The following is a 14,745-nucleotide window of genomic DNA, read 5'->3' on the forward strand; positions in this document are numbered from 1 at the left end:
GAGCCAAGATCACGCCATTGCACTCCAGCCTGGGCAACAAGAGTGAAACACCATCTCAAAAAAGAAAAGAAAAGAAAAAGACAGGAAGAAGATAACTGATAACAATAAGAGCAGATAGTATAATGGATAATTTTTATTTTATTTTATTTTTTGCTGTGTTGCCCAGGCTAGAGTGCAGTGGTACAATCATGGCTCACTACAGCCTTGAGCTCTTGGACACAAGTGATCCTCCTGTCTCAGCCTCTAGAATACCTGAGACTATAGGCATGCACCACCACACTCAGCTAATTTTTATTTTTTTGTAGAGATAGGTCTTAATTATGTTGCCCAGGCTGAGGCACAAACTCCTGGCCTCATGTAGTCCTCCTGCTTCAGCCTCCCAAAGTGCTGGGATTGCAGGTGTGAGCCACTGCACCCAGACTTTATTTTCTTTTTTGTTATCTGTGTTCTTCAGTTTTATTTATTTTGAGATAGCGTCTTGCTCTGTTGCCCAGGCTGGAGCACAGTGACATGATCTCAGCTCACTGCAACCTCTGCCTCCCGGGCTCAAGGGATCCTCCTGCCTCAGCTTCCCAAGTAGCTGGAACTACAGGAGTCAATAATAAATTAGTCAATTTTTGTTATTTTTTGTAGAGATGGGGTTTCACCATGTAGTTCAAGTTGGTCTCGAACTCCTGGACGCCAGTGATCCACCCGCGTCAGTCTCCCAAAGTGCTGGGGTTATTATAGGTGTAGGTCACCACTCCCAGCTGAGATTTTTTATTTTAAATAAAAAATTAATTGTTCAAGCCACCACTCCCAGCTGTTTTATTTTAAATAAACAATTAATTATTCTACGTATATCCTTGGCAAGTAATTTCACATCTAGGATTTATCTACAAGAACTTATGCGTAAGATTAGTGAGCACACATGGTGTTTGTAATAGTGAAAATCTGCAAACAACCTAAATATCCAATAATAGGGAAATGACTGAATGATCACAATACATCCATGCTCACAGATACCATGCAGTGGTTAAAAGCATAAAACAGGCTGAGTACAGTGGTTCATGCTTGCAATCCCACCACTTTGGGAAGCCGAGGCAGGAGAACTGCTTGAGCCCAGGACTTCAAGACCAGCCTGGGCAATACAGCAAGACCCCATCTCTTTAAAAATAAATAAATAAATAATAAAATATCTATTCATGCTGATAAGGTAGTTCACAGATAGAGAAAATTACAGGACATGTCAAACCTGATCCCATCAACTTACAAAAATCAGAAAAGATTTAACAAGCAAAACGATGAAAATGTAATTCATCATATAATAGTATGCAGAGACATCACTACTAAACAGTATTGTAGTGTGTAGCCTTCCATACATTTTCCATGCATGCACAAACTGTTTAATATAAAAAAGAACATAAAGAAGATTTCTGTTGGTAATTAGCTTTCTTTTCTCTCAATACAGTCTGAGTATTTTCCCATGGAAATATAGATATCTTTTTTTTTTTTGGAGACAGGGTCTTGCTCGTTGTCCAGGCTGAAGTACAGTGGTATCATGATGGCTCAGTGAAGCTTTGACCTGCTGAGCTCAAGAGATCCTCCCACCTCAGACTCCCAAGTAGCTGAGACTATAGGTGCATGCCACCACACAGGCAAATGTTTTAATTTTTTGTACAGATGGAGGTTGCATTATGTTGCCCAGGCTAGTCTTGAACTCCTGTTTCTCAAGCAATCCTTTCACATTCCCCTCCCAAAGTGCTGGGATTACAGGCATGAGCCACCATGCCTGGCCTCTACTGTAATTTTTTTTTTTTTTAAAGACGGAGTCTTGCTCTGTCACCCAGGCTGGAGGAGTGCAGTGGCGTGATCCCGGCTCACTTTAGCCTCCGCCTCCGGGGTTCAAGCGATTCTCCTGCCTCAGCCTCTTGAGTAGCTGGGATTACAAATGCGTACCACCACACCCAGCTCATTTTTGTATTTTTAGTAGAACGGGGTTTCACCATGTTGGTCAGGCTGGTCTCTAACTCCTAATCTCATGATCTACCCGCCTTGGCCTCCCAAAGTGCTGGGATTACAGGCGTGAGCCACTGCGCCCAGCCTATTGTAATTTGTAATAGCTGCATAATATTTCACTGAATAGATGTATCATTATTTAAAGTCTCCTACTGAGCATTTATGTTATCCTTATTTATTATGAGAGAAGAATTACTACTTGGAATGGAAATACAAACATAACTCTCTCTACATATATATATAGTATGTATGTGTATATGTATGTATGTGTGTATATATTTGTATGTGTGTGTGTATATATATGTACATACATATCAAACAATAGTTATCTCTGGGAGTGCAATTAAAGAGTTTCATTTACAACGTTCAAACAATGAGTACTATCATCTTTCAAAATCACAATTTGATTTGAAAAATAGTATAGGCAAGAAGAAAGGAAAAGAAGAAAACAAAAACAAAAAGAAAACGGAAACAACCGTGAACCCGGAATGAAGACTCGCAGCGCACACGTGCCCCAGCCCAGGACATGGGCTCACCTGATACCAAAGACGCAGTGGATGTAGTTCCAGATGGCCCTGCGGAGCACGGAGGTGTCCACACCGCGGTGCATGGCGATGGTATTGTAGGTGAGGCTATAGGCTGCCTGGAACTTCTCGTCCAGCAGCTGCCCACCCTCAGGGTAGAGCCGCTGGATCAGTGAGTAGCCATGGTCTTCCCAAGTATAATCCTTAGGTAGGTGGGAAGGGATTGGTGAGTCTTTGGAGCCCAAGACCAGCCAGAGAGACCCCCATCCTCTGGACCTTGAATCTCCCCAGTTCTCCTTCCTGGTGCCATAAACCTAATGTGCTGCTTGCCCTGGGCCTCAGAGGTCAAGGAAGGTACACTTTGGTGATGACCTTCTCCTTATGATCACCAACTCCTGAGCTGAGGGTATAGATGGGTTCCTTAAGGATTCACAGGGACCCCACTGCCCTCGTGGAATCTTGAGGGAAATAACATACCCAATTCTATTTTTTTTTTTTTTCTTTTGAGGCAGGGTCTTGCTGTCACCCAGGCTGGAGCACAGTAGTGCAATCACAGCTCACCGCATCCTTGACCTCCTAGCTCAAGTGATCCTCCCACCTCAGCCATTCAAGTAGCTGGGACTACAGGCATGCACCACCTTCCAGCTAATTTTTTAAATGTCTTTGTAGAGACAGGGTTTCGCCATGTTGCCCAGGCTAGTCTCAAGCTCCTGGGCTCAAGCAATCCTCCCACCCTGGCTTCCCAAAGTGCTGGGATTACAGGTGTGAGGTACCATGCCCAGCTGGGTACCTAACTCTATAACTACTCAAACTATCCACCCACTGCATGTTTGTAAATGTGGAGCAATGGCCAAGAGTAGTAGAGAGAGCCCTACCTGGGCCCGGAAGGTGGGGGGCGCCTGAGCCCCTCTCCGGGTGAAGTCCTCATATCCAAAAGCAGGATCTTCCACAAAGCACAGCATGTCTGGGTGTGGAGAGGGCTCCAGGATGTCAGCTGAGGACCAGAAAGAGGTCACAGTGAGGCTGAGGCATGGGGCATGCAGGCGTCCACTCCTGATTAATCACCAAAAGGGGGAGGGGAAGGCAGAACAGAGGGCCAAAAAAGCCCCTTGCTATAGTAAGTGGGGCAAGACTTCAGCTGGAGCCAGGCCTTGTGGAGGGGGTGATCAGGCCCATGGACCCATGAAGTGAGACCCCTGGTAACAATAACAGTGGAAGTTATTTATGGAGCGGTTCCCCCTGGGCCAGGCTCTGTGCTAAGATCTTTGCTTCTACTGCCCCACTAACCCCACACAGCAATCCTGAAGCCCTGAGATAGGAAGTGACTCGTCAGTGGTCGCACAGCCAGAAAGGCTAGCAGTTCAGGATTCAAAGCCAGGTCTGAGCTCAAGGCCCAGGCTCAGAACCTCTTGGACGGGAAGCTGAGAAGTGGCTGCCTCTAGAATGCAGGAGGCAGCTCCTCCTGACCAGAGATAGCCTAAGAAGGAGCAGCCCCAGGAGCCTGGATGCCTGTGATCCTGTACCTGAGGGGGTCACCAGTAGGCTCTCTGACTTCTCCAGCTCAAAGCGGCTCTCCATCTCCTCCTGGGACGTCCCCTCGTCCCGCAGCAGGCTCTCCTGCAGCTGCTGCATGCGCTCCATCAGTGCCTCCACTTCGCGGGCAGACTCAAAGCCCTGCAGGAGAGGGCCAGTGGTGACCAACTACTCCTCCTCCTTTGGCCTCTGGGAAGCTCCACACATCCTTCACACAGGCCAGGCCTTCCTAATGCTCACAAAGGCCTAGGGCATCCTCTGTGCCAGCCACTGTGCTGGACAGCACATGGGTCTGTGCTTCATAGAGTGACACTTACGAAGCTACAGAATAGACACAACTTCCCTGAGAGGAAATTTTTTTTTTTTTTTTTTTTTTTTTGAGACGGAGTCTCGCTCTGTCACCCAGGCTGGAGTGCAGTGGCCGGATCTCAGCTCACTGCAAGCTCTGCCTCCCGGGTTTATGCCATTCTCCCGCCTCAGCCTCCCGAGTAGCTGGGACTACAGGCGCTCGCCACCTCGCCTGGCTAGTTTTTTGTATTTTTTAGTAGAGACGGGGTTTCACCGTGTTAGCCAGGATGGTCTCGATCTCCTGACCTCGTGATCCGCCTGTCTCGGCCTCCCAAAGTGCTGGGATTACAGGCTTGAGCCACCGCGCCCGGCCGAAATTTTTAAAGTATCTGTATTTTTGTATTAAAACAAACAAGGCCACATTATTCAGTAAAAGGTAAACTTTGTAGTTTTAAAGTGCTGAAACCAACAGCCTTTGAGCCTCACAGCCCAGTGTGAGTAGAGGGTCTTATCTCCCCATTTCACAGATGAGGAAACTGAGCTTCAAAGTCAAATAACTTTTCTATGGTCTCTCACAGCAGCAGGTAGTGCAGGCACCAAAGATTGGGAAGCAGTAGCTTCTACCCAAGGACCAGAGGTCATGCCTGCTTCCTCCCCGATCAAGACCCAGGCCCGTGACTTACCCCAGAGTTGTTCAACGGGTCCCTGCTTGGGGGACTGCTCTGCTCACTGGGGGGTGTAGGTGCCTGGGGGGCAGGGCTGCCATCTGCATCCCCCTCAGGGAGGATGCCACAGCCAAACACAAAGGACGAGAGCGAGTGGCAGTGGGTGAGCAGGACCAGAGCCTGAATGAGCTCGGCCAGGGACCAGGTGTGCTCGCCGGTCTTCAGCAAGGCCTGGAGGGGACAAAAAGGGAGGTTAGAGCTGCTCAGTGCCTGCCCTGGGCTACCCACCAGGCACCAGCCAGGCCTCTGTGCTCCCTCAGACACCCGTCTCTCTGCCCCTGCACCTGGATGTGCTCCTTGGTGATGAGCCATGGCCGATGTGCCAGCAACTTGTTGATCTCGCTGAGCTTGCGCAGCTTCTCGGGCGCCCGGTGGAGGCCCAGCAGCCACTCAGGGTCACCACCGGTCTGCAGAAACTCGGCCATGTGGGAGCCTACCAGGTAAGAACACTGATGGCGGGCAGCAGCCTGCGGAGGTAGTGGACAGAGCCTGAGTCACCCTCCTCCCTTTGTGCCTGGCTCAGGGTGGGTACCCCATCAGGGGAGAGGTTGTAGGGCTCACTGTTGCCCAAGAGGCAGGAGACCTAAGTTCTAAGTAACCCCAGCTCTGCCACCAGCTTGCAGGCCACCTGATTCCTTTTTGCACCTCAGTTTGCAAGCACTAATGATTCCTTTCTTCAAAACCTAGAATTTTCCTTCCAAGAAAAAAACCAAAAACTCTACAGTTATAGAAAGCCAGGGCTCTCCCTGCTCTATGCCGCCTTCCCTCCTTGTCTATGGAATCAGTGCACAAAGCTCCCAGAAAAGAGATCAAAGGACAGAACCCCCCACAAAGCCACCTCTCCAAGTGTCAGGCCCAGAGGGGCTCACCATGATGGCAATGTAGTGGCGCCAGGAGCTGGCCAAGGGACCATCCGTGTGCAGCAGCAGGTAGTGCAGGCGCCAGAAGCAGGTAAAGTAGTCAGGGTGCAGGCCCATCACCACTGCCAGGTTGTCTACTCGCCCAGAGGACATCAGTGCCTCCAGCCCCAGGTGCTGCTCGAGGCTCTCGGTCCCCTCCCGAAGGACCTGCCAAGCAAAGGGGAGGACAGCATGGGTTTCCCTCCTGCCCTACTCATCAAAGAGACCAGTGTATTCTTCCAGTGGGTTTTTAATGGCAAGAAACTAAAAACCACCACCATGTCCAAAAAGAAACAATGGGGAGAATCAGATATTTTAATAAGTGATTCAATGAATACTTACTAGGTACCTTATATAATAATGGCCAGTACTTACACATTAGACGCTATGTGCCAAGCATTGTTCAAGCATGCATATTTTAACTTATTTAACTCTCACAACAACAAAATTGGAGTTCCGTTTCTCCATTTTTAGGCAGGAAAGCTGGGGTACAGAGAGTAAAAGTACAGTTTCTCCTCCCTTCGTGGAGTATCTTTTTTTTTTTCTTTTTTTTTATTTGAGATAAGAGTCTCGCCATGTAGCCCAGGCTGGAGTGCAGTGGTGCGATCTTGGCTCACTGCAAGCTCTGCCTCCCAGGTTCATACCATTCTCCTGCCTCAGCCTCCCCAGCAGCTGGGACTACAGGCACACATCGCCACACCTGGCTAATTTTTTGTATTTTTAGTAGTGACGGGGTTTCACCATGTTAGCCAAGATGGTCTCGATCTCCTGATCTTGTGATCCACTTGCCTCAGTTTCCCAAAGTGCTGGGATTACAGGTGTGAGCCACTGCACCCAGCAGGAGCGTCTATTCTAACACTGCAAATGCATATAACCATGGGGGCGGGTGCAAAATAGTTCACATTTCCTGAGTGCTGTCTCCATGCCATCTCTGAGCTTACGGTTTTCTCTGCATGATTTCATGGGATCTTGCCAATAAGCCTGTGAGGTGAATACTATTATTTCCCCCACTTTGCCAGATGAAGAAACCAGGAAGTTTTGTTCCTTGCTCAAAGTCACAGATCTTATAAATGACAGAATCAGATTCAAATCCAGATGAACTCCAAAGCCTATTTCGTTCTTCTTTTTTAAATAGAGACAGAGTCCCACTATGTTGTCCAGGCTGGTCTCGAACTCCTGGGCTCAAGTGATCCCTCTACGTCGGCGTCCCAAAGTGCTGAGATTACAGGTGTGAGCTACTGCACCTGGCTGCCTGTTTCTTTTCTTTATTATAAAAGAGTGGACTGGGCACGGTGGCTCACACCTGTAATCCCAGGACATTGGGAGGCAGAGATGGGCAGATCGCCCAAGGTCCAGAGTTCGAGACCAGCCTGGTTAACATGGAGAAACCCCATCTCTACTAAAAATATAAAATTAGCTGGGCGTGGTGGCGCATGCCTGTAATCCCAGCTGCTCAGAAGGCTGAGGCAGAATTGCTTGAACTCGGGAGGCAGAGGTTGCGGTGAGCCGAGATCGCGCCATTGCACTCCAGCCTGGGCAACAAGAATGAAACTTCATCACAAAAAAAAAGAAAAAAAAAAAAGAGTGGTCATTTATAAATGAAAAAATAAAACACAAGAGCAATACCTGAGCTCAGAATTCTGGGCCACAGACATAAATAATCAGCAAGTGGTTGTTCGCCTTACATTTACCAAAGAGTGGAGGAACAGGGGGTTTAGAGGGAGGTTAAATGTTTGTTACCTCATTAACTACTCGCCCTACACATTTAGGAAAAGCAAAGAGGAGAGGAAACACAATTTTTCTTTTTTGAGACTGAGTCTCACTCTCTTGCCCAAGCTGAAGTGCAGTGGTGTGATCTCGGCTCATTGCAAGCTCCGCCTCCCGGGTTCACACCATTCTCCTGCCTCAGCCTCCCAAGTAGCTGGGATTACAGGTGCCCACCACCATGCCCGGCTAATTTTTTGTATTTTTGGTAGAGATGAGGTTTCACCGTGTTAGCCAGGATGGTCTCGATCTCCTGACCTTGTGATCTGCCCGCCTCAGCCTCCCAAAGTGCCAGGATTACAGGCGTGATCCACTGTGCCCGTGAAACAAAAAATTTGTCCTTGTTCGAGGAAACGGCCAGGCGCGGTGGCTCAAGCCTGTAATCCCAGCACTTTGGGAGGCCGAGACGGGCAGATCACGAGGTCAGGAGTTCGAGACCATCCTGGCTAACACAGTGAAACCCTGTCTCTACTAAAAAATACAAAAAGCTAGCCGGGCGAGGTGGCGGGCGCCTGTAGTCCCAGCTACTCAGGAGGCTGAGGCAGGAGAATGGCGTAAACCCGGGAGGCGGAGCTTGCAGTGAGCTGAGATCCGGCCACTGCACTCCAGCCCGGGCAACAGAGCGAGACTCCGTCTCAAAAAAAAGAAAATGAGGAAACTAGTTTTACCTTTTTCTGTATGTTTTGAAGGTACCTCCACTAGCCCAACACACTAGAATATAAGTTCCATAATGGCGAAGATTTTTGTCTTGTTCCCTGCTGTATCCCAAGCAACCAGAACAGTGCCTCACTGTTCAATAGATATGTTAAGTAAATGAATGAATGAACTGACTCAGTAGATGAAGGATATCTTTCTTGTATTAAGTGAAAAACAAAACAAAAAAACAAGTTGTAAACTATGACCTTGGTTCTGTACTGAAAGTAAGTATTGGCTTGAACAAAGCACAGTAAACACTGGCAAATGGTTAACATTGATGATATCTGCAGGGTGTAGGAAGATACAGGAGATCAGAGCTTTCTGAAACAATGGAAATTTTTAAAATAATAAACATATATTACTTTTGAAACAGAAAAGAACATGTAATATATGTATGGTCACGGATGAGAAGATAAACATAGATAGTTCTATCTTCTTAAGGGAAACAGGCACTGATCTAGGAATCGAAAGTTTGGCCATGCAAAAAAAAAAAAAGTTTGGCCGCTACCTGGCTATTAGCACTTGATTTCTTTCAGCCTGTTTCTTCCCAGTAAAATGAAGTTCATAGTGCCTGCTTCACAGAGCCATTTTGTGAATTAAATGAATCAGAAATCAGAAAGGAATAGTTTAAAAGCTGCAATTTAAGGAACAGGAAAAGACGCCTGTCCACCAATATGCCATGTCCTTTCTTCCCAGGGAAAAAAGATCCCTAATCCCTTCCAAGCTTACCTCCTCCACGGGGATGAAGGCGCTGGGCCCTCGAGGGCCTCGCCGAGCCCGGCTCTCCCTCTGCTCCTGGGGGGAAACACATGGAGGTTAGTCCGCAGTAGAAGGGAGAATAAAGAGGATTATTACCTGTCCAGCTTCTTCCTCCTATCCAAGGGGCTGCACTGAACTGTTAAACCCACCTTTCTAGCATCCTTTGGATGGTGGAGCCAGGTGGGAAGATAAATGCATGTTTGGAAGGGTAAGCAAGAAAGAGGGCTCACTCCAGGCTGAGTTCTTCAGGAACTGGGCTGGGACCCAGGAATCCCAGTATGTGGGATGGGAGGGTCCTGGAGAAGGAACTATATAGCCACCATGCTGCACATCTCCAGGAGGCCACCTTCTCAGTGGTCCTAGAGAACTTAAGCCAGGTAGCCAAGTACCCCAGATGCCTCAGAAGCAGCTTCAATTTCTCTCACATGTTCATTTCTTTCTTCTTCTTCCTTTTTTTTTTTTTTTTTTGAGACGGCGTATCACTCTTGTTGCCCAGGCTGCAGTGCGATGGCGCGATCTGGGCTCACTGCAACCTCTACCTCCTGGGTTCAAGTGATTCTCCTGCCTCAGCCTCCCAAGCAGCTGGGATTACAGGCATGTGCCACCGCACTCGCCTAATTTTTTATTTTCAATAGAGACAGGGTTTCTCCATGTTGGCCAGGCTGGTCTCAAACCCCCGACCTCAGGTGATCCGCCTACCTCAACCACCCAAAGTGCTGGGATTACAGGAATGAGCCACTGCGACTCTTTAGTGATGCAGTCATAGCTTACTATAGCCTCAAACTGCTGGGCTCAATGGATCCTCCTGCCTTGGCCTCCCAAAGCACTGGGATTACAGATGACAGCCACCATGCCTGGCTGCTTATCTGTCCTCCCACCACCAACACCTCATCAACTAACACCCCCTCTTGTCTGGACCACTACTCACAGCCTCACCAGTTGTCCCCTGGCCTCCTCAGCCCTGGCCTCTCCTATCCATCCTCTACCCAGTAGCCACATTAACTTTCTGAATATAAATCTGATCAGCTGACTTAAAATCACACCTCCCCTTCCCATGGGCTTCCAGATAAAATTACTGGCCCAGTCCTACTGGTCACTCCTTTTGCAAAGTTAAACCATGGCATCTAGGAACCCCTCACCTATGACCCCAAAATTCCCAGGGTTTTTGCTTCTAAAAACACTGTCATCAAATTGTCTGTTTTGTTTCCCTGCTACCAGATCACATTTAGTGGACAGCAGTGCCAGGCCATTCATACTAGTCTGTGAATGAAGACAGAGAAAGCAGAAAGGCATGGAGGGAATCCGAGCAGGGTGTACAGGGCTGATGGAAGCAACCATTTTGACCTGTATATGCTGGAGCCTCTTTAGAAACCACTAAAATCATGTACTCACTACATCTGCTTCTCCTAGTCCTAGAGATGGGGTTCAGGAAGGATGCTCTACTTATTCATTTATTTTGTTAATCCGAGAATGGAAGTGGCTTTCAGCACTGGCCTTGGTTACAGTTTACCCAAATCAGAGCCATGCCCTCACTGGACAGGGATAGGAGGTGCCCAGTTCTCCCCTCCCCATTAAGTTCTAGACTTAGTACCAGCCCTCAGGTATCTGGGAACTAAAAACTAAAATTGAACCTTCCTTCTCAGATGGTCAAAAGCCCACTGAGGAGGCAGAGCTCTGGGACTCCAGAAGACTACAAAGTCTCTGGAGTAGGTACCAATTCTGCAACTAACTTGCTATGTGGCTCTGGGAAAGTTAAAGGCCTAAACTCTCTAGGCCTTAATCCTGGCAAGTAAAGTAGCCCAGCTACCTTCAAAAAGAGAGTTGAGCTGACTGTGCAGGCCCCTTTCAGCCCATACTTCTGGGAACTTCCCGGCCAGACTGGTCCAAGTTCAGCGTAGTAACCACCACAATCCCTAAACACTCCCCTTTGGAGCTTCCCTCCCCCCTCACCAAAGAAAAAGCCCCACAGCTCTGTAAAGGAGATAAGGATTGCTGACTCCACAAACTACGCCTCTACCTCAGGGGACCTGAGGACAGAACAGCAAGCCACAGCAGGGTAGGGTGGAGCAGAACTGGGGGAGGCAGAGAGGGCCCATCAGGGGTGCTAGGGAAGGACAGGAATAGCCTTGGGAATCCCAACTCACTCCAAAATCTGACCCAGGAACTGTCAAAAGAAGGAGCTCTAAGACATGGGTCTCGATCCATCAACATTTTCAGCAATAACAACAACAATATACAGTGCAGTTAAAAGATAGGGGCCCTGGGCTGACACAGCAGCTCATCCTAGCACCTTGGGAGGCTAAGGCAGGAGGATTCCTTGAGGCCAGGAATTCGAGACCAGCCTGGGAAACATAGTGAGACCCCTGTCTCTACAAATAGTAAATTAGCTGGGCATGGTGGCACACAACCTGTAGTCCCAGCTACTCAGGAGGCTGCTGAGGCAGGAGGATTGCCTGAGCCCAGGAGTTTGACGTTACAGCAAGCTATGATCGTACCACGGCATTCTAGCCTGAGCAACAGGCAAGACCCTGTCTCAAAAAAAAAAAAAAAAAAAGATGGGGCTCTTGACACAAATTGCATGAGCTCAAATGACAGCTCCACCACCTGCTATCCCTTAGCTTTACGAGCCTCAGTTTCCTTACCAAATAATGGGGATAATAGTATCTACTTTCACTGGCTAGTGATGAGGATTTCATGAGATAACACTGTGTAGCTTACCTCAATACCTCCATCACAATAAGCACTTAATAAAAGTCAGGTATCATTAACTTCCTTACTGTATCAAACAAGGGCTTCTCAACCCAAGCAGTACATTAGAATCCTTTGAGAAGCTTTACAAAAATAACAATGCCAAGGTCCCACCTCCCACAATTCTAATCCAGTTGTCTGGGGTGGGGCCCCAGCATAACAGCTAGGGTGAGGACCATTGTTTACACCACTTATTGATCACTTTCTCAAGTATAAGGCACTATGCTAAGTGCTTTCTAGGTGGAAACAGAATTAATTTGTTCACTCAACACATATTTTTGATGGCTACATTGCAAGCAGTAAGAATACAGCAATGAAAAGACAAAGCCCTCGGCTTTCATATAATTCAGAATCTGGTAAATAGGATTTCAAAGCACAGATTCTATAAAGTGAGTGAAATAAACCAGTAACTGTATGATGGGGAGGGAGAGTGTGCAATATTTTAGTGTAACTAGACAGGAAAAGTCATTGAGGAGGTGGTCTTTGAGCTGTTATTTAAATGAGAAGGTAGCAAGGCCTGTAAAGATTTAGGGGGCCTAGGGAGCGTGGCTCACACCTGTAACCTTGGTACTTTGGAAGGCTTGGTGGGGGAGGATCACCTGAGGCTAGGAATTTGAGACCAGCCTGGGCAACACAGTAAGACACCCTCTCTTAAAAAACAAACAAGCCAGGTGCAGTGGCTCACGCCTGTAATCCCAGCACTTTGAGAGGCCGAGGCGGGTGGATCACCAGAGGTCAGGAGTTCAAGATCAGCCTGACCAACACGGAGAAACTCTGTCTCTACTAGAAATACAAAAAATTAGCCAGGCTTTGTGGTGCATGCCTGAATCCCAGCTACTTGAGGGGCTGAGGCAGAATTGCTTGAACCCAGGAGGCAGAGGTTGCGGTGAGCTGAGATCGCGCCATTGCACTCCAGCCTGGGCAACAAGAGTGAAACTCCGTCTCAAAACAAACACCCCAAAAACGAGGGGGACCAGCATTCCAGCCAGAGGGAACAGATAGTATAAAGCCCTAAAGGCAAGACCAAGTAGATTTGAATCCATGGCTCCAATACCTTGAATGCTTCCCTGAACCTGACAGAGGAAGCAGGCAGGGCAGCATACCGCTGCCAAGAAATGACCCCTCCAAGTCAGCCCATCCTGCCCCAATTCCCTGGAATGGGGAGTCAGTAATACTAGTGGTACGTAACAAGGCTGGTTACCACTGGCTAAGCATTAATTTCACATGCACTACCTGTACTTTAGGGCAGACTGTAAAAAGAGGTAATGGCCCCAGACCTGTGCCTGGTTCCTATTTTTTTCTTTTTTCTTGATATGGAGTCTCACTCTGTCATCCAGGCTGGAGTGCAGTGGCACGATCTCAGCTCACTGCAGCCTCCGCCCCCCGGGTTCAGGCAATTCTCCTCCCTCAGCCTCCTAAGTAGCTAGGATTATAGGGGTGCACTACCACGCCCAGCTAATTTTTGTATTTTTAGTAGAGACGTGATCTTCCCATCTCGGCCTCCTGAAGTGCTGGGATTACAGGCTTGCGCCACCATGCCCGGCCGTTTTTTTTTTTTAAATAGAGATGAAGTCTCACTGTGTTGCCCAGGCTGGTCTCAAACTCCTGGCCTCAAGTGATCTTCCCGCCTCAGCCTCCCAAAGTGCTGGGATTACAGGCATGAGCCACCATGCCTGGCATGGATCATAATTTAAGCACTTACTATATGTTAACTTTTAAATTAGCTAAGGTACTTGCGCACAGGTTCCATCTAATTTTCATTTGTTTTTGGGTGGCGGCAGAGTCTCTACTTTGCACACAAGGAAAGATTAAGGGTTCAAAGGTTACGTACCAGCTGACAAGTAGCCAATCTGAGATCTGAAACCAGGGCTGTCTGGCTTCTAAGGTCCATTCCACTTCATAATAACAGCTTTGGGAAACGGTCCCAGACTTGGAGAGTTGAACCCAGCTCAGTCTGGCTTACAGGGGTTCGGTCCACTACCCATATCCTCTTCTTGGAGAAGCCCCAGACTTTATTATTGGTTACCCTATATTATCCTTTATAGAGTCTATACCTCGACTCAGCTACAGACACCTGGTTACCCACTCTGCCAGCTGGGAAGGAACAGACACTATTTCTCCTTTGCCCGCCCCCAGCTGAATTCAGATATTTTCCTGGGTTTACGCCTGAGAAGACGACACAGAAATATAGCCCAAGCAGCCCTGGGCCTCCAGCCTTAGAGTGGGCAGGGTGGAGGGGGTATGAGTGAGTGGTGCCATACACTTGTTTGCCCATCATGAGCTGGGCACCACGCTAAGTGCTTTACACATCTGATTGTGCCAATTCCTCCCAACCACCCAGAGAGAAATAGTTCCTTCTTTGGAGACAGGGCAGGGAGGCTCAGAAGGGTCCTCTTCCAAATGGGCACAATTCAGATCTGACTCCATGGCTGGAAGAGTTTACAAGAGTCAGCTAAGCCAACAAGGGGCAATTAGTCACGAACACTTACTAGGTGCAAAGAGCAGTGCTGGGGATGAGACCTGCAGGGTATCTCTAGCAAGGGACTGTTTCACATAATTGGGACCAAAGCTCCTACATGGAGAAGGGGGACTGGAGGAGGGTGTGCAAGGGGACTCATCTAGTGGGGGAGGAAGGGCTTCCCTGAAGAAGAAATGATGTCTGAGAAAGTTTGTTTTGTTTTGTTTTGAGATGGAGTTTCACTCTGTCACACAGGGTGGAGTGCAGTGGAGCAATCTCAGCTCACTGCAACCTCTGCCTCCCAGGTTCAAGCAATTCTCCTACCTCAGCCTCCCGAGTAGCTGGGACTACAG

The 14,745-nt window shown here is 48.2% G+C and overlaps 1 protein-coding gene across 1 annotated transcript in view; it reads right to left on the bottom strand.

The window, feature by feature from the left end:
• Positions 1 to 9,228, bottom strand: part of SESN2 (sestrin 2) — a 14,101-nt gene extending 4,873 nt beyond the window's left edge. Inside the window, exons 1-7 of the mRNA XM_011955517.1 lie at positions 9,157 to 9,228; positions 5,938 to 6,135; positions 5,353 to 5,535; positions 5,027 to 5,239; positions 4,046 to 4,196; positions 3,398 to 3,516; positions 2,535 to 2,725 (exon numbers count right to left, since the gene is read on the bottom strand). Of these exons, the coding sequence (XP_011810907.1) occupies positions 2,535 to 2,725; positions 3,398 to 3,516; positions 4,046 to 4,196; positions 5,027 to 5,239; positions 5,353 to 5,535; positions 5,938 to 6,081 (1,001 nt within the window). The 5' untranslated portion in view covers positions 6,082 to 6,135; positions 9,157 to 9,228. The remainder of the gene's footprint in view (positions 1 to 2,534; positions 2,726 to 3,397; positions 3,517 to 4,045; positions 4,197 to 5,026; positions 5,240 to 5,352; positions 5,536 to 5,937; positions 6,136 to 9,156) is intronic.
• Between the last annotated feature and the right edge of the window lie 5,517 nt (positions 9,229 to 14,745).

The sequence above is a fragment of the Colobus angolensis genome, unplaced genomic scaffold, assembly GCF_000951035.1.
Source record: "Colobus angolensis palliatus isolate OR3802 unplaced genomic scaffold, Cang.pa_1.0 Scaffold4, whole genome shotgun sequence".
NCBI classification, from domain to species: Eukaryota; Metazoa; Chordata; class Mammalia; order Primates; family Cercopithecidae; genus Colobus; species Colobus angolensis.